The following is a 26,710-nucleotide window of genomic DNA, read 5'->3' as shown; positions in this document are numbered from 1 at the left end:
GTGATATTATCGCCTACACAAGATAGAATCTACCCCAAAACCTACACATTATGATTAAAATAATTCATTCAGCAGTGATATCATTATATGGTATTTATGCTATTTTAAGTGGTATAATATTTATATAATATCATTAGCAGGTATTTTTATGCTGAGTCATATAAAAATTGAATGATTAATGGTTCAATAAAATTTAATGAACCAATCATGGACCACTAAATTATGTTTAAAGGCTCAATATTAATTTATTAAATGTTTAATGATCGATTTTTTAATTTTTAATAATAAAAATTATTCAGTTAGACAAAAAAAATTGAAAATGTAATACAAAGTTATTTATAAGTTTTTATTAATAGGAATAAAAAAAAGGCTGATTGTAAATTCACAAAAATACTTTAAAGCATTTAATGTTCAAATTTTAACGAATTTCATAAATATTGCAAAATTTACCAAATTATTTTGTATTTACAAAATTATAAAATATTTAATATTCATACCTATAAGACAATAACATTTTAAAATGTAATAATAAATTCCTTATAAGTTTTTCTTAGAATTCAATAATATAAAAATATGACGAGTTGCAAATTTTTTTAGATTCGCTTAAAATTAAAATAGAAAATAATCAGTCTAATATATGTATATATATATATGTGTGTGTGTGTGTGTGTGTATGTATGTTTGTATGTGAATCATTAGCATATTATTTTACAAGGGAAATAATTTTTGTATTTGCATTATTTGAAAATGAAATTTATTTATTTTTTTATTTACAAATTTATAATTCTGTTTAGTCGTCGACTTGTGGATATAAAATTTGTATTTGATTAAAGATTGTCCAGTAAAAACCAAAATCATATAAAATGATTTGATTGTTCTTTTAATATTTTAAAAAGCGAGTAAAGGATTTCAATATTCATGGTTATTTAAATATAAAATGTGTAACATTGAAACAATAATTCAATCAGATATTGATGACAAAAACAAATTTCCAATTAATAAAGCATTGAAAATGCATCTATTGTAGTTATTGGAGATTTCAGTGTTATAAAACATCTAAAAGAAGTTATTTCTTATGGTCCTACATGATTAGTGGAGAAAGTAGAATGTAAAAATCACCTATTTCGTAATTTCAGTAATTTTCAAAAATACCAAGTATCCAAAGCTTTTGAGGTAGTTTATTATATTCAAATTATTCAATCGATTAAATTCCCTTTAGCAATTCAAAAAGCGATATGGTATCGAAAAAAATTAAGGACGATAGAGTAAGAAAAAATACCTAACTTATCTAATTATAAAAATACTTCATAAATTCTATGTTATTAAATGTTTATTCAAAAAATTAAAATAATGATTGAAACTATTGATAACATCGTCGATACTAACTAACGTCTTGTGTTAGATATTATTGATATTAAAATAGTTTTTACTATGTATTAGGTCTGAGGTCAACACACATAATAAATATGATAGATATATTTGTAACAATAAACAAGATATTGGTGAAAACTTAGTGCTAACTAGATTTAACTGTGAATTAATGTCAGAATTTAAATTGGTGGCCCAACGACTTATTAATAATGCTACAAATCTATTATGTGATGTAAGATGTAACAAAAAGTATTTGTCAATAATCCAATAGTGTGATTAATAAGTTTATTACGGAAAAACGAATAAACTTATCAGTTATCACAGATAAATTCCTATAATACTCCTGTAAAGACTGCAATTGTATTGTTCAATTTTGGTGGAGCGTTTCTTAGTCATATACACACACACACACACATACAAATACACAGTCGAGTCGCGATAACTTAAAGTTGAAGGGAGATATAAATTCGCTTCGAGATATTTAACTCGATTTCATATTAATTTATATTTTTAGGAGAATAAAAAAATTTCAAGTTGTCAAGTTTTTCGAGTTATCGCGACTCAACTATATTAACAATAGTTCAGGTAGACATATCAGTAAATCACATAATTATTACATATTATGTCATATTATATAATATAAGTACTCGGTACAGGTATGGTCGTATAGACCAATTGCACCTAAAATAAAGTTTTTTGTTTAAGGTCACTGTATCAATTCGCTTGTATTCAAATTTGCTTACTTTCAGGTATGAAAATATTGTTGTTAGATCTAATTCCATCAACATCAACATAAAAAATCTACACACTAAAATACTTTAAAATGAAAAACTTATTGATTAATTGATTACTGGTTCAGTGGCTGCATGTTATATATAATATATTTAAAAAAGTATCGGGAGTTTTATGAAAAACGTGTATTATTACGTACCTACATTTTAATCACACAAGTACAGTAACTTGATAAATGTTAAGAAAAAGAATTATTTATTTATATTATATTATGTTTTATGTATTAATACTCGTAAAAAACCGGTTAGTGTATTCAATTATTATATAATTACAACTAATAAGTTTTTCTTAGGTATTGTAAAATGTTTTGAGAGCAATTGGTCTATCGACCCTAACATGTTTAGAGCGCAATTGGTATATAAAAAAATAATTTTAAATGCAACTGGTAAACCGTCACTTATTACTACATCCGTTGACTATTTAGATAGTCACATGAATTAAATTGAACTTAACTATTCCAAATACTTTGTGTAAAGTACTCGACAATTTTTTTGATTTATAGAAAAATAGTAAAAATGGTGAAAATTATATGGATACCTACATTTATAGTATATAGTTTTTAATAATATATACAATATATTATATGTACTTACCAGATAATAACTAGGTATTCAAAAATATTTATAAAACAAATCAAGTTAAGTAATTTCCAAAAATTGATTATGTATTATTAATATGTATTTATTGATTAGTTATTAAATATATACATATAAATTGATTTATGAGCACTTTTGAGCACAGCCATATGTATCAGTCAGAATATCAATCAATCTCTAGGTGCCACAGAATTTTATTTAATCCTGCATTTAATTATTATGCTCACTTTATTTTTCTGTAATCAAATGAGGCCTTCTCTATAGTTGTCAATTATGATCAACGTAGTGGTATAAATTTAAGTCTCAAATTATTTCAAAGTATTTTGTTTTGAAAATATTACCAAGTGTTTTTATTTAATTCAAATTATTTTTTAGTAAAAAAAAAATACGATTCTGTTACAGAATGGCATTAAAATGCTCGTTATAACTCTGGTGAATCGCGCGCACGTCTGCGAAAACCCTATATTTCGGGTTTTCCTGTACAGATCCTTCCCCACTATTCTTGGTCATCGCTTCTGGTCAAGCGATGCGCAACGTCGTATTTCTATGGTTCACACGCTCTCGGGTACATTCATACCACGATCCTACTATTTAGTATTTTATGGCATCCGGATGACGTACTACCCATACTCGAACTCGGCGACCATCATTACTACCGTTAAGACTGGATTTCCTATAAAATTCTATTCTATCGTATTAATTGATTGTAGGACTACGATAAATTGCTATTGTAATAAATATGCGGATTGTGTTCGATCATTTCCCAATTTACAAAGTGTGTTTCCTTCCTTTTATTATTATTCAGTATTTTTAGGCCTAACGTGTTTCCATTTTCCCAACTCAGGTTTTATTAATACCTACCTCTAATTAAGTATTTGTTTAAGTCAACACTCTGTATCGCAATATCTGTATTATTATTTATTAGGATATCAGAGCACATAACACTATAATATTTACTAATTATTAATAATGGCAAAATGTATGAAGTGCATTGCAACCTAATATATACCTACAAATTGTGCTATAGTATTATGCGCTACCGTGAATTTTACTGTAAAACTTATTTCCAACTTAAAAAATATTTATGATACTCCTGAACTTTTTACAAGGTATTTCCGATGAGTCAAAAACAGAAAAAGAAAGAAAGAGAGGGTGTGGGAGAGAGAGAAAGTGATGGATACAGATAAACAGACAGATGCGACAATACGCAACACGACACAGTGAGATCAGCAACTTTTCACGTACTTCAGGGCATCCACGCTGTAGGCCCAAAGGCTTTTACACTATATACCTATAAATTACGATCTAGAGGATTTGGCTCCATTTTCATTTAAACACAATCCGAGATCACGTAGTCGGAAATCCTTCTATAGCCCCCAGGATGGCCTGGCCCGTATTAACGTTGAACAGACCAAAATCCTTTTGTTACGTGTCAATGTGTATATATATATATATATATACAACATAGAAACATTACGACGTTTTCATTAGGATAATTGATTTGCAAACGACCTGCGGCGGTGGCCATAAAACGGATTAATCAGTTCTACATAAGTCTAAAACGCGGGTGTTACCCGATATAGAGAGTGATATTATAATAATGTGAAAAAACTGTTTTTGCATTTTAACTCTGGCCCCGTGGTGTGAGTGAATCAAAAAACAGAGTGTATCGTTTTTGGCGACCAAACACCTGCTTTGTATATATAAACGCTCACTCGCCCCTAAAAAGGACGCGCATGCTGTAAAAAAAAAAAAAAAAATCAAAATCTGTCATCGTCAAAGGAGAGTGACGGAATATTATACTACGTATTATTATATTTTCATCGAAGTCCTATATACCTATAGGTATAAATATTATACATCAATTACTCGCGTTGTCGGCTCAAATCATAACGCACAAAGGAGATTGATCAGACGAAAGTTTTATGAACGGCGCCGCGCCAAACATGGCACCCTTGCAAACGGCATTTTCTGCAGCGCTCCACCGCCGCTTGGTCCCCACCTTAATTAACGTACAAAAGCCCCGCGGCCAGGGATCGGGCGGGTGTCGGACGGGAGCCGATGGCTTTTCACCTTTGTCCTAGATTACAACCGGCCTGACGAAATGCAATTTTAATAATGCGACAAACGAGCCGTTAACTCATTTGTCAACATTATTTGTACCTGTATTATTATTATTATTATTTTTTTTTTTACTTTTAATTATTTTTATAGTATCTCGTAGTTTTCTTCTTTATTTATTATTACACTCTCGTTATTATTATTATTATCATTATTATTATTATGTGACCAATAATGTCTTTGAGGAGATAACTATATAAATATTGTTTTCACTATTGTCATTTTTATTACTTACTGGGTTTTTTTTTTAAATTATACTCAGGTACAAAAAAAATAATAATTTCATATTCGTTAAACACAACAATAGAAATTCATAATAATTCTGGCATAACGTCTTTTTATTTAGACACTTATTCAACAAACTAAAAATTAAATTGGTTGTCATTTTGTTGATTTATATAACTGTATATATTTATCATTAATAAATTACTGAGCATATTTTATATTTTAAAATTTATAATTATTTTTTTTTATCCTTAACGGACAATTGACATTTATTTTTTCATGAGAACTTAAATTTAAACAAGTATTATTTGTTTTATAACTACTTGTAATTAAAATTATTTCATAATATTTTTACTTAATTCATTTTGATTTTTATGATAAATATAAATTATCTACGAGTATATTATTATATTAATATTATACAATATATTCAACTGTATTCTTGGCCAATAAATTATTATTAATCTTATAAAACATATTATAATGATACCTAATCAAATTTCTATTTTAGTAACAGGTAGATTTTTTTGTAGTATTTAATGATGATATTCAAAATAAAAATAATTTTAAAAAAAACTCTATAATAATAAATAAATAAAATATATTCTGTAAAACAAAAAATATCCATTTTATATTTTATATAATTTAAAGAATAATAATTATTAAAATTACCCAAATTTAAATTTATAATATTACATTTTACATTTTACAGATACCTATTTATCTTTTTCAGAATAATAAAAATAAAGTACAAAAAAATATTTTTTTTAAAAGCATTAAACGCACAATAAATTCTCACACAAAAATATAACAACTATAATAAGAATAATAATTGAATAATTATAAAGAATAATAAAATTGTCACTAAATCGTCACAGATCACATACAATATCTAAACCTAAATGTATAATTTTTTTATGTACAAATTCACAAAATTAGGTATATTATGTAAGTAAATTGTGTAGTGTGCCGTTCATTCATACAACGAAGTAATCTCGATATTATAATGATACTCTGGATCTGACTCTAAGTCGTAGCAAAAAGTATGCAACTACTCTGGTGATCAGCAGAGTGATGACTAATGCATATACATCGTAGTTGAAATGATCAGTGGTCATGGCGACTTCATCTAAAAACTTTGTTGGATACTTGTAATGGCAATACAAAGAGTAACATGGCAAAATGCCACGTTTATCGTAGATAGCGGCGACTAGTGCATCCAAACCATATCTCAAGAATGATATTTCCGTTCCCCACTTCAATAGATATGGTATATCGCGGAGATTCACACCAAAGCCACTGAACACCATCAACAAAACAACGATAATGGGTCCAACGAAGTTACCGTTCTATATAAATTACATAACAAGTAAAATTTTTGTTTATCCAAAACTAGTTTCCATATATTATATAACGTATCATTTTATTAAAGTGTTATCATAAACTATAATAATATATATGAGTAGATACTACCTTCAAATAGGATATGCATTTTTCTATAGATTATATCAAAGAATAAAGATGTTAAATACTTGAGAATGTACAAAAAAAAAAATTAATCGATTGGTTGGAGTGCAAAATATGATGATAATATTCTTTATATTATTTAGATTTATCATTAATATTCTAGGTTTATATTTATGTTTATGTTTAGGAATTTATTTTTTGAAATAAAAAATAACTTTTCTATTATAACGGCTTATTGCCGCAAAATACTACCTACAAGTTATACGGTAGGTATTATGAATGCTATGTTAGGTAGGTATATTGTATTTGAACAAAATATGAGTTTATACGAGGGCTATTTCGAAATCAACCTACGATGTGTTACAATTTACTAGATATGGGCACCTCATTCACGGCAATAAAGTGATAAGTGATGGTTCGATTGTGATTGGTGTAGACAATTTAAAAACCAGATACATAGATGTGCATAATGAAAAGGGGGTCAAGGGCGCAAATTGATCATGACCGAAGACGCGATTCACCAAGTTCAATAAAATATGATTTCAGATCTTTCAACAAGATTTTCCAAAATTTCGCGCAGTACTCTACACAGAATTTTACCTAAAAACTTGAGTTATCACAAACTGATTATAAATGGTTAAAAAATGTCAAACCCAATTGGTAATAATATAACTACATCATATACGAATATATAAAATAATAATATGAATGTCCATTTCATTACTTACAATAACGCTAAACCAAGCACCAATAATGAATCCTAAACTCTGAGAAATAAGAACCATTAACCAACTAATGAATGTAAACATGCCAAATCTATTCCACTCCAATGGTTGTCCTGTCATTAAATAAATGATTACGGAAAATATCAAACAACCAAGTGTCTAAAACAGAATAATAATAATATTATTGCTTACAATATAAAACAATTAATAATTATTAAGTATTTTCTTACCGTAATTGGAATATCAAGTATGTTCGTAGCGATATAGTATGATTTTAATGAATACCATCTATTAAAATGTTCTTTTGTCAGTATAGAGATTTCAGCAGGAACTTAAAGGACATAGTTAAATTTATAATAATATAATTTAATTTCAATATTACTATAAATTATATTAAAAACTTACAATTAATAATATTTAACATCAATGTTGATCCAACGTGATGCATGAGAATGGAAAAAAGTAAATTATAGTTGTCGAAAATTTTACTGCCATCATCGCCAATTTGTAAAAATAGTGTACCTAATAATAAACTTACTGTTATATTTACACCTATTCGTAGATAAGTCAAATCCTAAAGAAAATAAATATTCCAATTATTTGTAATACATTTAAATAATTCATACTTACTACTTACGTTCATAAAAAAAAGTTTAAATGTAATTTAGTCAATTTAGGTGTATTGAAAACTATATCAATAGTTAAAAATTTATAATATAATACGCGTAATATGTGGGAAATAAAATTTAAAACTCAACCATACAAAATTTAATTAAGCTAAATTTTTTTAATCTGATAACAGATTACTTATTTATCATAAAAATATACGTTTATAGATAATTAATTAAAAAAATAATAATTTGTTTTACGTATGTATTATATTATTTTAAATTCTTAACAATAAATATTAAATAAACTTATTTTCAACATACCGGATCTCTTTTACATTTTAAAACTCCTCGATGTAACAAACATTTCAATTGGTTATAAGCAGAAGTTTCATGGACCACGTCGACTTCTTTTGATATTTTTTGAGTTTCGTTCACTATAAAAAAATATTTTAATTAATAGATTATTTTCATGATTATGTTTATATTTTTAAAATGCAAGTGTTAATTTTCGAATTAAACATAAAGATTTAAAGTCTTAGATTTGTAATTTGTCGTCTTTAATTCTTCATTATTTTTTTTTTTTTTAGTCAATTTTAGGATATGATTTAATGAAAATTATTATTTTGTTATAACAAGAAAATCAGTGTTACAATACCTGTAGGTGTGTCATTGATGGCTAGTAAATCAGAATGTCCTGTCCATGTTAAACACTTCCCATTTTCGATTTCCTTTGCCATTTTTTGAATTTTGTCGTTTCCGTGATCGCCACAAGCCAATTCGATTACTATATAATACAGCTTATTTAGTAAGGCATGGAAAGAGTTACTTATTATTGTATTCTATTATTTTACCAAAATCAGCTGGATTGTGATAAATGGGACAGGGCAATTCGAGTTTTGATAGGTATGGTATTACATTGCCGGTAGACCCTTGGTACAAACATGTGCCTTGCGAAAGAATATAAACTTGATCAAACATTTGGAATAGTGATGCACTAGGTTGATGAATTGTGCATATTATAGTTCTTCCCTGATGAGCTAATAATCGTAGAAGTGATATACATTGAGAACATGAAGAACTGTCTAAGCCACTATTTAACCAGAAAAAAATAATAATTAGTTGTAATACGAATGTTAAAAACATTTCATACTTACGTCGTTGGTTCGTCTAGAAACATGACCATTGGATTGTTTATTAATTCTAGAGCTATTGAAAGTCTTTTTTTTTGACCACCAGATAATCTTGCGGTTCTAGTGGCCTTACATTTGTCAAGACCCAGTGTAGATAATATTTCGTCCACCTAAATATAATAAAACTTTACTCAACATTTTCTAAATGTTTGTATTTTAAATTTAAAAAAATTTTACCACAGCATCTTTATATTTTTGAGTCTTGTCCATAGAGAGCTTAAGATTTGCAGCAACGGACATGTTTTCATTTACTGTTAACAGCGGTTGCAAGCGATCATCTTGTTGGATATAGCAAGATAATCTTCGGAAACTATCTAAACGCCTTTCTTCGCCATTTACAGTAACGTTCCCTCGGACACCTTTCAAACTTAAAACAAAAAATGTGATGAATTGAAACGTGAATTTCTTTTGGTTTGTCGTCAAATTGCATACTTATAACCGGATAAAACGTCCAGAAGTGAAGATTTACCCGCACCTGATGGTCCCATAATAGCAACCAATTGATTTGGTGCAAATATGCCATTAATGTTCTTAAGAACATCTTTGGTTCCTATAGTTTCGAAGAAAAAAATATGTATAAATTATTTGTTATAAAAATAATTTTAAATTATTATTACAATTATTTTCAAAAAAATTTAACGATGCTTTCAAAACTGTGCATTGGTGATGAACAAAATATGGATGTATATTGAATTCGAATAAAATTATACAATGCATTACTGCATTAGTATTTAATATAACTAAGTATTATGTGTGAGCATAAAAACAGTTAAAAATCAAAATAATATTTTTAAATTCATCTCGATTAGAATAAACATAGGTATCTACTGTATTGCCAATATATAATTAATAATAATACAGATTTGTATATATGCCGACTGTTAATATTTTTATTACGTAAAATTTAGTTTAGTATTGAATAAAATCAAGATATTATATTATAATATGAGTCTTACTATTAATCTACGAATTTCAATATTATATTATGAAAATTAAAAATGGTACAATAATTTGAGTTATGTGTTAAAAAAACATATCTTATTACTCTTCACATAGAGTCAAACATTTTGTTATATTGCTATATAAATTATGTTATTATTAGTTGTAATTTTATAATGTAGTCTATATACACGCTAACGCTATAAAACTATGATGATTTTTTGTAGATTCTACAATTTAAATTATTTAACTGACTTTCTTAAATATACATAATTGGATAATTTTTGTGTACAGAAAGAATACTTGAAAAATTAGATTAAATTATAAAAAAAAAAACATGTATCAAATTGTAAAGTAGATTCACCTTTTCCAATTCCGAGTGAGACTGTATAGTATAGGTTTTTAAATCTTAGCGTGACTTGGTCTTGTTTCCTGTCTTTGATGAACAGTCCTTTTGGCTCACATAGCCTGTTTGAATCATCTTTCGGCTCCATAGACTCACAGCTAAAACATAAATATGCATATATACAACGTAAATAGTGGCATAATACACTCAAATTCGATGAAAAAAAAATAACTACACAAAATAAAATTATATAGATATCGTCTAAGTTCTTTAATCAAGTTAAAATGCGTTAATGACCACGAACCTGAGGTCGTCAAGGTATAAACATGCACAATGGACGGATATGTACTAATATAATACAAGTTGGGATCTCATAAACGACGTCCCCCACTTAGTAGACAAAATATTCGGTAGTGACAGCTGTTGGTGCGATAAAAGGGTTTGTGATTCCTTTGAAATAACCTATGCATGGACAATGAAATGCTTATCGTAGGCCTATATAACTGTATAAGGACAAAAAATACGGTTGGTTTTTGTTTAACCGTTTTTTTTTTATGTACAGAGTGTTTAAAATAAACACATCAAATACGATTTGTTATGTTTATATTTAAATAGTTAATATAATACTTAATCGATTTTTTTGTATTGATCTTGATTTAACTACTTATTTACGATTACATAATTATGTTTCCTCATAATTTTTATAATTTGAATAATAGTTTAAAATTACGCAATTCAAAATCTTTTACTACCTGCTTATATTTTTTTCATAAAACTAACTAGGTTTATCAATATAATTAACTAATTAAAATTTAGTTTATCCAAAATAAATGTTAACGTTAAATTACCAAAAGCTTACAATACATATATTGTAGTTTGCTTTACGTTTAAAACAAACGTTAAAAGTTAAAACTGTTATGTTATAATCTTATACTAGTTATATATCAAAGTGGAAAATTTTAAATTTCATTACAATTCCTGATTATGAAGCATATTTTCCAATTTGAATAGTCGATATAGACGAATATACAATAGTCCCGAAATTCAACACAACGACCAATAGAAATCAAATTAATTTAAACAATTAAAGAATAAATGGTTTTACATGTTATATCTATATTATTATTATTGTTATTACTAATTATATAAATATATATGAATAGGAATAATACTTAAATTTATTTTCATATATATTTGGTTAGAACTGTCTAGGAATTTAGACATATATAACCTCTGTCCTCTACAGTGTACATGACTACATTCACAAATATTATTATTATTGCTTTTTTTATTGGGTTAAAAGACATAAACATTTGTGGTCATTAGCCTGTAAAATATTATTATTATTACAAATTATTTTAAATGACGTTTGTTTAATCCTGACCACATATTATAAATAAAAATTCTACACCACTTAATAATTTTGGAGATGTCTTGAATATCATTTTGATCCGACATCCGAACAATATATTTGCATTGCCGCATTGGTACATGTGCATAATACACAAATACCACCAATTATGGTTCACGTAAATTTTTGTTTATTAATAACACACCATCAAGGTACTGTTCCCGATGACGAGTAATAAAGGTAAACTATGTAAAATGAATAATAATATAATTCTCAAATTTATTATTTTGTTTAAAAATATAATATTTGTGAACTTAATAAAATTCTCATCTGGTTTAAAAATGATCAAAAATAACTGAAAATCCAGAGTAAAAATTAAGAAACATAAATCTACATTTTATAATCTAATACTGAATAATAATCTATAAAATGCCAAAACTTGGCAGCATTGCCAGGTAAATCGTTAATATAATTAATTTGTTTGGTTATTCTTAATAATTGTCCATAGTGCTAAATCTTCTGAGTATTGTATTAAAAAACCTAAATCGCCAACATTGGCCGAAATATTATTAGGTAGATTAAGTAGGTAGGTAGGTACTAAATATAGTTTATAAATAAAAATATGATGAAACTAATAAGAGTTATTTATGTATACAGTAAACACCTACCTTTTCATTACTATTTACAAAAACAAAGATTACCTCTAACTCAGAATTAAATTTTAAACAAAATGTTTATTATTAGACACAACAAATTCAAACAGTGTTAAAAAATTTTCATTTTAAGATGAGTAACCATCGCTTAATGTATCGTTTCATTACAAACAATAAACTAACGTACAAGGCTCGGTAAATAAAATAAAAAACAATCAGCTTATATATTAGCAATAAGTAATGATCTGTAAAATAAAAATGTATGCAGAAACAGTTGCTTAAGTTCTCATCTCAGAAATAATAAACAATATTACGTTACACCAATAACCATAAATTTAATATGATATCGTATGACGTAGTTAGCTCCTATCTGAAAAAATAACTAAATTAAAATGTCGTTACTATATAGTTAATAAATATTAAATAATATATAGTACCTACGTACTTAATGGATTACAATTCAGCACATTTTACCTGTGCAATTTTTTTATGTATATGATAGAATTTACCAACTACAAAAGGTATCTAAGGTATCTACAACAAATTATAAAATATAAGTATACGTAGCTACTTATTTTTTAGTATTATACTATGATGTCATATTGATTTTTCACTTTTTTAAATACCTAAATTATACATTTTAAGTCATCAAACTTAATTATTATAAATTATAATAGTAATGTTTAATAGACGCAGTTTACCTATATGACTTAGATTTTCAACTATAGCGTATTGACATGCCTACGCCAGTAATTAACACTTAGAAATAATTAAATTTATAGTTAACTGTATACTTATAATTTAAATTACAATGTAGAACAATGCATTATCTTTAATTTGTAAACTCTAAACAAGTTAAGTTCATTATAACGTATTATGTGCATATAATTTGAACAATTAATAATTTTACTTTTTATAATCTAAATTTAATTTAGTAGCTATATAAAATTATATTATATTTTTCTTAGAATATAAATAAATTAAGATATTTAGTTATTTCAGTTAATATTAATTTTCTTTCTTTATCCCAAAATTGCAACATTGAATATAAACATAATAGTACTAAAAATATTTCAACAATTAAACTTCCCTTTTTTGGAACATAGGTACATAGACACATAGTCATATAAAAAAGTAACTCATTTATTAATTACTGTTGTTTTTTTTTTTTAAGTAACATAAATAAATAATTTTTATTTAATACAATTTTTTATACTCATAATTTTAGTAATGTTAGATAATATTAAAAAACATTTTTACTGTTCGAATCTCAATTAAAATACTAACCAAATTCTCATCAATGTAAAATGTTCGTAAATATTTCAAATTACAGTAAATACAAACTATACTTTGTTTTATAAAAATAGTAGGTACCTTTATCAATTATAATCATACAACAAAGGTTTATATACTTTTATATTAATTACGTAATTACTGTATACAGTTCATATCTGAAACGACTGAAACGTAACAATACAGTTCAATCATACGAATTTGGCATATCAATATCTGTAGATGGTACAATGACCAATGAGTAAAACATAAATATTTATTTAATTTTTTTTCATTTATATATGTATATTACTAACATAAATGATAAATTGTATGCATTAAGTATTTTTTTTTTTTTACATACATCGTACATTGTTCAATGTGTTTATGCGTAAATCTATATCGTACATAAAGCATGCTGCGTTTTAATATACGTTTATGCTTAATATAAACCGTTTAAAAAACTAGATCTATATAATATGTATATATAATATGTGTCTAAGTTGTTTAATAAATCTCAAGACAATACAATTTTACTATATTTTCATTATTCCCGGGGATAACTGTAAACAAAGAATAGTACTTAGAATTTACAAAACAAAAGAATTTTTGTATTGTAGTTTCAATAAAGCTGTTATTATATAACTGTTAGTATTAATTCATGATTTATTTAGTCGTATACTCGTATAGTATACAAATTGTATTAACATCTTCATGACGTGGATATATTCGAGAGAAAAACGTACCAATATAACAAAATATAAAATTCAATAATCTAAACATTCCTATTAACCTATTACTTTAAAACATTATTTAACTGATAATAATATAGGTAATATGATTTACAAATATAATATATACAGAAAGATTATAATATTTATGTTAATTAATTACTTAATTAAATTTAATTTTGCGAATTAAGTTATTTATTTAACTTATAAATTTAATTAATAGATACTATATGTATCGATAAGTCGATCAAATAATAATTTTGGATCATATCAACACACTTCAGCATTTTTTTATGTATCGTTCAAATGTGGTTGTAACATTATATTTAATTTCCAAACTAAACCAGATAAGTTATTTATCATTCATAATATAATTCATTTAAGAACAATTTTTAATTTGACGATAAAAACTACTAATTATATCAGAACATAAAATAGGTACTACCTTACTACCTGTTAACATTTAATTCATTAAAATTTTCTGCTAAGCATTTTTACATTATATTATATTCACTGATCATAGTTTATAGTATATACATGTAAAAGCTTAATATTTTAAGAATAAATACATAAATATAAATAAATATTTGTTTGGAAATTAATAAGAAATTAATTGATTAATAACAAAGATTAATTTTAAAAATATTTATAATTTTATGTATTACATTAACTTTATTTTGTTGTTAGGTAATAATCTAAAAATAAAATGTATAAAAATGTAATAATATAAATTTCCGTAGTGAGACTTTTGTCTGGTGGAAATATACATCATTCACTATAATTTCTACAAACCCACTACCTGCAAAAAAGTTAAACATTTATAACACTCTGTATACTAGTTGTTAACAAATTTTTATCACAGTTTATCTGTTTTATTGAAAAAAATCTACTTTTATAAAACTCAAGTATAAATTATATTAAACTAATAAATGGGTTAATATCCTGTATTGATAAGAATTACTTAAGATGCTGATTTGCATATATTATTTTTCTGTATCTACAATAGAAAAATAGAATATTGTTAAGATTCTAATACAAATTTATATGTGGAATTTAACTTAAATTGATAAAATCACATTTTCAGGTAACAAAAATATAACAAATTATTTATGAACAAACTTTAGCAAGAAATTATGATGAAAATAATAATTGGTCTTCCTAAATAATGTTTTCTCCGATAAATCGAATGTATATCATAGATAAAAAAAATATATATACAACAAGTTTGAGCGTTTTTAAGTACAACTTTTATTATAATTACTTTTTTTCAGTTTTGTGTAAATTAAGCAAAAAGGTCTAAAAAAATTGCATGATAAACTATCGAATAGCAATTCTTGAAAAAAAAATCGTACGCATGAGTTGTGTGATGAACTCTAAAAGTTTCAATTTAATCAACATTATTTCCTTTTAATTTTTATAAAATAAAGTTGCATATTATTTTCTCTTGAAATTAATGCATATATTATATATATAAGTATAAATTTGAATAAAGTATAAAAGTTCTCCGCAGTAAACGAACAACGTATACTGAAAATTCACGTTTAAAAAATGAATATACATTTTATAATTACTCTCAATAAGGGGTTGATACAGAAAATAATATAAAAATACATAAAATAAACAAATATAAAAAGTTTAAACATTTAGAATTTAATAACAACACTATTTAACTTAACGTAACTCTTTTCAAATTTTCAATGTAAATTACCTTATTAATGTTAATTTAAGCAGGTGGTCGTGAGTAAATTATATGCTTGAATAATATTGATTCATCGACGTAAGTAACTATTGTTTGATTGACGACTGATCCAGCAAACAACACTCACACGCGACTGACCGGAATATAATAGATATAAGTTTATTACAATTTAATGTACTGACAAAATATATTATTAATGTTAAGAACAGTTTAATCTAAACGGTTGAATTTTGACCTCTGAATATTATTTTATCACGAGACACGTTTCCCACTAGCTAACAACGATGCGCCAACATTTCGAATATAAGCGATTTCAGTTTGGTAATAATAATAATAATAATATATTCTTAGTTTAAATTTTATATAAAATACTATATATATATTAATACTATGTACTAATAATATAATTATTGTGTTGAAACCGCTTAATAAATAAATATTAATATATTATACTCTTTTATTTTGTTGACTAAATCGGATTAAATTAGATAATATTGTATGTATAGGCATATCATAAATGCTTGCAATAATATGTATATATATATGTGTGTGTGTGTGTGTGTGTGTGTGTGTGTGTGTGTGTAATAAATTAATAAAATGATAATTTAAAACTATAATATTATGTAAAGTCTCTAATTCTCCGATAATTTTAAAATAATCTAAATTTATTTTTGAGTATTTTATTCTATTTATAAGAAACATAAAATATTTCTACTTTAAAATATTTTCTAACTACATTCAATCTCATTTTATATTAAGTAATTTCACTATAGAAGTATCAAATCCTCACCTTTTTACACGCAACTATATCTTATACTCATATTTATTTCCCTGCACATATTTATATTTTATATACAAATTATACAGATTCTAAATATTTTATATTTTTTCACTATTAACAGATAATACCAAAAAAATTAGGACAAAGAAAACCTTCAAGGGACTAAGGAATATTTTATTATAAATACTAATTTTAAATCTTTGATAAATTCTATCTAACTTTTTAATTTACTATATTATTTTTATGTAGAATCTTACTAAGAATTACGTTATTGGTTATTGATTTCACAACAATATGTTTATTTTATTTTATTACAAATCTATGATCATATTTTTTTGGATAAGACTTAGTTCATATATTTCAATACTTTTTAAATATTCATTATTATAAGTATAAGTATATAATATATTTCTTATTTCTTATGGAATTTTGAGCAACATATAATTTCTCTATTTACAAATATATGTAAAATATAATGTGAAGTAAATCCTCAATAATAAAATGTAATAATAAATAAAATAATATTCATTATTATTTTGAGTATTAAAAATTTTAACTTTGGATGTTAAAATTAATACCTACGATATATTTAGTAGGATCATTATTTTTAATTGAAACGGGCAGGTATTCATTTTAAATTATACAGTCATAACTCGTAAGTTATAACAATACTAATTTGTAGAAGTGATGAAAAATATTAATTACCCAAATTACCTAATACCAATATTTATGTGGCTACGTAATAATAGTCTATTTCTTTAAATTTGAAATCGCTGTTTATCATATGTACAATGTACAATACAATGCAATGTACAGTAAGTGCAATGTACATACATTTGTGTAATTTAAAATGTATACGCCACAGATTTAAATACCTTACCTAATAATTACTTCGTTGGAACGAGAGCATTGCATTGTTGATATGTTATGTAATACAGTATTATATATTGTGTACATATAGGTTCTGCTCCTGCACTCCTACTTTAATTAATTATATAATTTTTAGGCATTATTAAATTAATTAGTTTATCTTTTTTAGTTAGACAACTGTGTAATAATACTGCAGATGACACTATTAATTTATTTGACATACTATAAGTTTGTGATTTTTAAGGATCCACGTGTGATCTATTAGGTATATAATCGAGATTATAAAAATAATTACCTACGGTAATTACAAATTTAAATAGTTGCTTATTACTTATTAAAAGTAGAACACTCTATAATAAAATCATGTATGTTGGTTAAAAACTAGAAAATAGTACAAAAAACAAATTTGTATACCACAGAACCACAGAACCATACAACCTACTTTACACTTTTTAAAAAAACGAAAATTAAACCACTATACATACAAGCACAATACATAAAAATAAACAAAATAAATTTATACCAGTCCATTATTGGTTATACACAAAATGTAATAAGTACTTAAGATAATTTTTATAATATCAAAATATGTTTAAAGCTATATATTATATTACTATTACTAATTTTTATTTTAATACATTTTTAGAATCATATTTTTTTCTTCATTATAAATACAATATATTATACATGACTATTTTAATATAATAAATATGTCATATTATATTAAATACATATTATTTATTTATTCTTTTAAAAGGATATCATTTTACAGCACGAATCCTGCCGCCATAGCCTCGAAAATCATGGTACAATTATTACACGGCTGTATTATAATATACTCGGGGTCAGAGCGGCGCAAACCCGCGAGAAATACATTTTGATCCGCCGCCCGTCACACCACTCTCCTGAATCCCTCCCACCGTGTCATGCAACAATAATAATATAATAACACGCGGCCCTCGTCCTATTTCTCATCCTTGTCCTCCTCTTCGGCGCTTCTCTTAGCCACCGCTACCGTTTAAACGCAGCAACGATAATATTGTTACAGTAATCGCAGTACAAAGGCGGAAGACACGCAGTAATGGAAAAGTAAGTCGTATTGTAAACGAAAACTCTATACGTATATATGTGTACCTACCATATAATATATAACATATATATATATATATATATACATATTATGTGAATTATGTTTACATGTCTCTTGAGTTTAATCCCACGAAGAGTTAAATATCATCGTATCGCATCATGAAAGCGGTTATTAATTAGAATATATATCTATACAATATTAATAACAACACGGTGCACGGGTGAAATTTTCCAGTGTTTATTGTTACAAAGTTCTTGACGCCGTGCTCGTAATCTAAAAGCGTTATTATTATGATACGTTCAAATCTACATAAATAGATACGCGCGGAATGATACACATCATGAATATAGTTTGTGTGTGTATCATGTTTATTCGCAAAAGATAAATTTATCGATTTCCATTAAAATTCATAAATATTTTCTTATATTATATTTTAAAACTACTTAACAACAATTTGTTTCTATTATGCATACGTAGTATTACTTGCACACTAGCACTCTAGGTGATTATGTTGAGGGTGATACCATTATTTTACATCAAACTAAAATAAAAAAATTTCCAAATGTTGAATTTTACTATCGTTTTTGAAATTTAGTTCAATCAGTGAAAATACGAGTATACACAGAAATGTATGAAAATAAAATAGACTATAGCTACTCGGAGAATTTTTTAACATATAAAATAGATACCGTTCCCACTGCAGATGATTGAATGCCGCCCTTAGTTGGTGACTGATGGGTGAGCGGTGAGCGTGTGTCACTTATCCAAACAACAAAACACTCTCAATATGATTTATGACTCAAATAAAGTTTAATATTTCTATAGATAATTATTATCATTATTCAATAAAACTATGTATGCCGTTAACGATTAAAGATTGTTTATGGGAGACAATAATCGAGTATCGAACTTTACTACTCGGCCACTTCATCGATCCACTTACCCGATTTTATCTTAATATCTTATATTATTAAAAATAGATTTGATTGAATTTGGGACCGGTCCTTAAAACATGCGCGTAATCATAGCTCTGATAAAATTGTTTTAATATTGATATTAATTGATTTAATACAATCTGTAAAAAAACAAAACAATAAGTTTTAAAGTCATGTGTATTCGTTATGTGCGCTGATATTAGTGTTATCATCGATTTTGCCGAAAGTTGTTCATCATAATCTCTCTTATTTATTTTAATGTCTGTATGTGTTTAATTACTTTTTAAATATTTATTTAAATCTTGCGATACGTAAAAAACATTTGATTATAAATATTTAATGTTTAATATTGTCCTTTCTTCGTTATGTTTCCCGTACAAAGTATTTTTAGGATTCAGAAAAAAATACAATAAAAAGTGTTGACAGCGAGGTAGATTATACGCCTCTATAGCTCTACATTTCCTCCGATAGAAAATTTGACTGAATTACCACTCAGTAAAAATTATTTGAAATAATATACTTTGTATATTAAAGCAACTATACCATATACGTATTTAACGTATTATCAAATACACCGTATTACTACACAATACTATTGCCACGGATTTAACCTATATATTACAACGTCAATTGTAAAACATTTCTTTGATTAATATTGTATATTAAATTATTTAATATACTATTATAGGAACGTAGGTAAAACACTAATAAACTTCAAAAGGATATCGCCAGTTTTTGATTTAAAAAAAAATGTTTTTTAGACATAAAAATGTCCCGTCTGAAAAATAATTTGTTAGATTAAAAATGTAGATATTATAAAATACCTGGCAATTTTTTTACGACTTATAAAATTTCTTTCGTAATTTTCTTTTTCTTTTCTTATTTCTGATCAAAGAATGGATTTGAAAAAATTATTCATTGTTATTATAAATTATAATTTACTTAATTTTAAATATGAATACATTATGCATTATGATAAATGGTATAAATAAAATTAATAGTCTATTTAAAACCATGGGCAAATGATATAATAATAAAAAAGAACAGTTAAATCAGTTTTAAATTAAAGAGCAGCTATAAAGCTTTTAGATTTCATTGATAGCTAACCAAAAATATTTTATTAAAGTTGAAGTTTCAAACACATTATTGGACAATAAGAAAACTTGATATTTTACTTAACGCCTTTATAAATTGTTAATCTTACATATTATTTTAAACATAAAAAAAAATTATTTTTCCTATTAATATTTGATAGGGACATAGCTTTATCAAATATAAAAGATCTTTATTTATTTTTAATAACCACTGACTAGATATTTTTAAACAAATTTAGATCGTTTTTGAATAAATCATAAACTAAGCTATAATTTATTTCTTGAATAACTTCCAAATTCTCAGTATGTACTTAATAACTTTCAATGTTTCAAACATAAAAACGTTTAATATGTTATAATAATATAATAGATAAAAATATCATTAATATTTATAAATATAGTTATAAAGTCACATTTTTGATCAGTCGCATCAAATTTAACATCTGTAGTTTTATAGAAATTAGATTTTTACTTACTATTAATTATTTTCAATATTAAGGTCAATAATATATTAATATACATATATGGCCTATGATTAAATATCGTTTGCAATAGGTACTCCTGCGTGTAGTCATTTTAAACGATAAGAATTCAACATATTCGTAACAACTTATTTTAATAATTTGATAAGAAAATATGTCAAATAACTACATAAACCCTTTTTTTCATTAACACCAGATAACGTAGAACAAAGGTCTTCGTTCACGTTAGAAAAATTAGAATTCCCACGGAATTTAAAAAACAAAACAAAACAAGTTTTATACATATATACATATTTATAGGTTTTAAATATCAATCTGACATCACATCGTGAGTAAAAGTTAGACGGATAAAAACAACGCGTATAATTTACGGAATTTATTATGTATAACAGTCTTTAACTGACCTCATTTAAAATACGAAAGCCGGTATAAAACCTTGTGCTTTATCCACGTCTATGACAAAAAAAAGATAAATATGTTCGTACGATTTGTAAATGTTATTGTGATTGCATATTATTATGATTATGTAATCAAAATATTACTTCATTACAAATCATATTGTTTTTTTATCAATGTTTTTTTGTTATTTAGTTCCATTATACGAACGCCAAGACAAGAGCAACATTATTATAATAGACTTGGTACGACGTTGAATTATTGAACATGACGATTTATTTTGTTTAGAACTTAATCTTTGTTCTTATTCATGTTATCGATTGTTACTATACAGGGTGAATCATGAGCTCACGATTATTGCTTACAAATATGTTGTATTAATTATGCATTTAAAATTAGATAGTTACGGAGTACGCATGATATCCTAAAATGTTAAAGGCCTGTAAAAAAGGATAGGTTCTCTTAGGCAACCACTTCAGTTCACTAGTTTCAACTCAAAATAATAGACTATTGATTCAAATAATTCAATATTAATTAATTATCTATACTATAATTTATAAACATTAAAGAAGATCGTCAAAATAAAAGTATTATTGTTCATCTAAAAATAAAACCACCAAGTTGAAAATTATTAAAAAAATGTTTAAATAAAAAGATTATATATAATTAAAAAAATTTGGTACCTATAAACTTAAAATCTTTGTATACTCCTGGTTCGTATAGTATCATTTTGTATATAAAAGAGCAATAAGACCGTAATATTGTATTGATTATTTATAGTTACTTTAGGTATACGGTATATAATATAAATAGTATGTAGATTGTAGGTAAGTAAATTTTGGAGAAGTGTAAGATAACACTTACTTACTCATATGTTGGTAAGCATAATTACACAATTAAATCAAACAAGAAGATTAATTAGATTGATAAATTAATAAATAATTAGCTGATAGAAAAAAGATGGACTTATAATAATTTAAGACATGAAATATCATTATGTATCGTAGTTTAAAGTGTTTATCAACTAAAATATTTTTCATTTATATCAATCTTATAAACATTTATGACATAATTACACCATAACAACTTTGCTAAATTTTGTATGTTTTTAACTCTTAGGTTTATTTTTAAAAATATTTTTAATTGATAAAATGAATATTAACATTTTTATAAGTATAGACAAAATAATGTAATTTAGCTATAATTTATCCATATATAAGTTATACATATTAATATTTTGTGATGCTTGTTAAATGAATATGAGTCTTATTAATCATTTTTGTCCTTCAAATATGTCTGAAATCGATTATATATTTATCAGTACACGAATTAAATTTTAATACCTACTTAAATACTTAGTTTTCATCAAGATACATATTTATAAGAACTCAGATTATATCATGTATAAAATAATTTATTTTATTTTTTAACAAGATTATAAATTATAATAAAAATTCTTAATCTACAACAATTCATTTTTTACAACAATAATAGATATCCGATACTTACACTAAAAGTATTCTAACATAGAAAAATTAAACTACCTATTGTATTTTATATATTAAATCTTTAAAAAACATTGAGACCAGATAAATCATTACAAAATATTGTTGAGTTTTATGTTGACATACATTGAAGGTATATAAATAGTTAAAATGTTCATAATATTTCAAAAAATGAGTGTTAATAAGCCAAGTCTAGACTTACATACATCCTACATGACTCATTTTGACAACATTGCTGACATTCAATCACGTGTACCCTTATGTGTTATGACATAATTATAAGAGAAAATCAGAAATATTATCATTTATCGGCAAACATATAAAATATGCTAAGTCTGGACCTGGCTTTAGACCTCAGAACCGCACTCCTTAGTCTCCTTCACTTACAACAACCCAAGTAAGTAGTAAATTGTATTTTCATATATTTGAAAACAATGATAAAATATTCATAAAATGATTATTATTGGATCTTGGTTTGCTATAATATCAACTTACTCGTATTGCTACTGTTTATTAAACGTTTTTAATTTTAAGCTAATATTTTATTTATTTATAGTTAATTAATGAATAATGATTTTTAATACCTACTTATTGAATAGAAAAATCAGTAGTGGCGAATGACAAGTGACGTCGTGACGACTATAGATATAGAAAAAACTGGCAGTCCGTAACATATTATTTACGATAACATAGTGCATAGGTATGCGTATCTAAACATATTTATAAATACGCATGTCATACATGTATACTACTATTATGCACTATGTAGATCAGTACTCTCCAAATAGCGGCCTGAGGACAATTTTTATCTGTTCCACGGAAGAATTTTTTTTTGGCGGTAATTTAATGATGTTTTCATTCATTTTTATTTTTATTTTTTTATTTTTCCTTTCCTGCGTAAACATGAGTATCATTACATATATATAAATATATATATTTTTGTTATTTTAAAGAATCGAAAATTTCCCCAAGTGATCTTCCTAAAATATTAATGGGTGACCCGTGCGGTAAACTGTGTTATACGTTATACCTATAAACTACTACATTAGATATCATTATACTTTATACATAAATAGCAGAAAAAAATGGAGTTAACTACCTGACTAATTAATACTTTTAAATAAACCCTTTTAATATATATATATATATATAAATCTTTATTTTAGAAAATTATAATCCATACAGTTAATTATACACTGAGTAGGTAATTAAAAGAAGAAAAATGAACAACGATTATAGCATGAAAAAAAGTCTCGCAATATTAAAATATATCAAAATTTTAATATTATATTGTGGATAGAGGCGCAGAGGTTACAATAAGAAGTCTTGTATACGCGTATAATATATAGGTACAATAGGCACCTACCTACGATAGTGATTAAAATCCATTTATTTTTACGAAGATGCTGTAGTAGTGTCGCGACAGTAACGCAACAATTATTATTGTGCACGGTGTGTTTCTTGCGCGCGATCGATCCTATAATAATTACTTATTGTTCTCGATAATATAATATTATTATTTTATTTATTAACATTATTATATTATTATACTCGCACATAATACATACGCGATACATGCGTGCGCGCGCGCGCACACACACTCACACACCTGTTTGCACGCTTGCACAATAATAAATTATAACATTATAATAGGTAGGCCGTGTAGGTAGAGAGGTATACAGATTGCCAGCATTATAATATACACGCGAAACCGACCGCCGAGGATGGAGTACTGATTTCTCGCGGTGTGCACATCATACACGCGAGCCGACAACAAGACGGCGACAGCGATCGTTGTATATTATTATATTCCTACCATAATATTATATAGGTACATTATATAACCACGGTACATAACGCCTATATCAGCTCTATGTGTGACCGTGTGTAATACCTGTCTGCAATGCGCGCATTTTTACTACTGCCCGGGAACGCGCGTTCTCCGTTCACCCGGCCGTCGCTTATTTATCCGCGATACAGCGTTTTTCGTCCGCCACAAACAGGTAAATAAATAACTGTTTGTCGATTGTCGAGACGTGCACCGGCGCAACATTCGCAGAATATGACGTCGTTCGGGGACGCCGAAACGATTTTTTGACCGTGGGGGCAAACGTTGAATTTAAAATTATTATATAATTATTGTTATTCCTAGAGCTATATTCTATAGGAGAGGCCAACCAAATCAGTTATGATTTACGTTTTCTTAATAAAAAAAATAAGGCGATGTCAAAATGAATAATAAAATTATTATTGTAAAACTAGGTAAGTACAAAAAAAAAATTATTTATAAATATTGTCCATCACTATCACATAACGAAGTAACATATTATATTATAAATAAATGTATGACTATAGACTATAGAATTATAATATGACATGGGTTTTACGGGAACACAACTCAAAATAAATTCGAAGATACTATTTAAAATTACATAATATCCATTGGCCCATTGCCCAATGAAGCAATTACTTGGGGCAATCGCTCCTACTGGCCCCGTGGTTCCGAAGTTTCCTACGTCGTTTCTTGTGATACAAATGATACAATATTTTATATGCCTTGCCGAATTTTTCCACGAAAGCGATAGAAGATTTTCAGGTATCCACCATAGAATAAGCGAAACGAGTGCCACCATGCCGGATTTCGTTTAGTAACAATTAATTTAAATCCCATCACACCGTTTTATTCACTGTTATCGCTTTATCCGCAATTCCGCATACCTATCGACGAATATTATACTCCACTTTTTTACTGCACAAATAATATATACATATTATTTAATATATGTTATTATGTATGACATGTCGACAACCAACGAATTTCCATGAATTACACCGTCTTCATAAAACAAACTTAACAATTTAAGATTATGAAAGTGATGATATCAAATCAAATCACGCATTTTGGAAGATAGGTATTATTATAATTTATAGTGAACCGTCATTTCATGGTGTCTATTGGTCTCTGCATCTTTAGGTAAGTAATATTAAAATATAAATGATACATCTTAACTAAAAATAAATCGATGGAATTTTAATTAGATTAGGTAGGTACTACAGTATAAATATATCTACCATCGGACCATCCACCTACACAATTTACAAATTTGTAATACAAAAAGCCAAAAGGACACAGTCGGTGTAATTTTCATGCACTCGTATCCACATAATATACAATATACATTATACATAGCTATAACATAAGTACACGCTACTGTCCGCTTTGTTAGTAATAATTAATATAAGTACTCCTTTATCCATATCAATAGATTTACATTACTAATTCTAAAGAAGTACCTACAAGAATGGAAATTAAAATAATTCAAATTAAAACAATTTACATAATTTATGTAGCTATTATGTGATAAAAACCATTAAATTTATCATCTTAGATTATTATGAAACACAAAAAAACAGAAGTTTGATTTGATATTGTGTTTATATACATAAAAATAAATATAAAATAATCCA

At 26.0% G+C, this 26,710-nt stretch overlaps 1 protein-coding gene across 5 annotated transcripts; it reads right to left on the bottom strand.

The window, feature by feature from the left end:
• Nucleotides 1–5,689: 5,689 nt before the first annotated feature.
• On the bottom strand, nucleotides 5,690–24,949 carry LOC132916939 (ATP-binding cassette subfamily G member 4). 5 transcript variants are annotated; one of them, XM_060977407.1, is made up of 12 exons: nucleotides 24,609–24,949; nucleotides 10,402–10,541; nucleotides 9,531–9,648; nucleotides 9,276–9,465; nucleotides 9,063–9,208; nucleotides 8,760–8,998; nucleotides 8,564–8,692; nucleotides 8,230–8,342; nucleotides 7,703–7,871; nucleotides 7,528–7,628; nucleotides 7,301–7,456; nucleotides 5,690–6,454 (listed from the first exon to the last, which is right to left on the bottom strand). In XM_060977407.1, the coding sequence occupies exons 1-12, from the start codon at nucleotides 24,629–24,631 to the stop codon at nucleotides 6,107–6,109; spliced, it is 1,872 nt and encodes a 623-aa protein (XP_060833390.1). In that variant the 5' UTR covers nucleotides 24,632–24,949; the 3' UTR covers nucleotides 5,690–6,106. The 5 variants fall into 5 exon arrangements, with proteins under 5 accessions (XP_060833390.1, XP_060833389.1, XP_060833393.1 ...); XM_060977406.1 differs by lacking the exon at nucleotides 24,609–24,949 and adding an exon at nucleotides 23,831–24,082; XM_060977410.1 differs by lacking the exon at nucleotides 24,609–24,949 and adding an exon at nucleotides 16,099–16,273.
• Between the last annotated feature and the right edge of the window lie 1,761 nt (nucleotides 24,950–26,710).

The sequence above is a fragment of the Rhopalosiphum padi genome, chromosome 1 (genome assembly GCF_020882245.1).
Source record: "Rhopalosiphum padi isolate XX-2018 chromosome 1, ASM2088224v1, whole genome shotgun sequence".
NCBI lineage: Eukaryota > Metazoa > Arthropoda > Insecta > Hemiptera > Aphididae > Rhopalosiphum > Rhopalosiphum padi.
Note: the sequence above shows the minus strand (reverse complement) of the source record. Positions and strands in the feature narration are given on the sequence as shown.

Bases quoted from the DNA above. Each gene is read 5' to 3' on its own strand.
- LOC132916939 (XM_060977406.1), bottom strand. From the start codon at position 23,940: ATGCACTATGTTATCGTAAATAATATGTTACGGACTGCCAGTTTTTTC. The intron at 8,999-9,062 runs GTAAGTATGAAA...CTGGTTAAATAG, and splicing joins TTTCTAGACGAACCAACGAC to TGGCTTAGACAGTTCTTCAT. The intron at 8,343-8,563 runs GTATTGTAACAC...ATTTTTTTATAG, and splicing joins CATCAATGACACACCTACAG to TGAACGAAACTCAAAAAATA.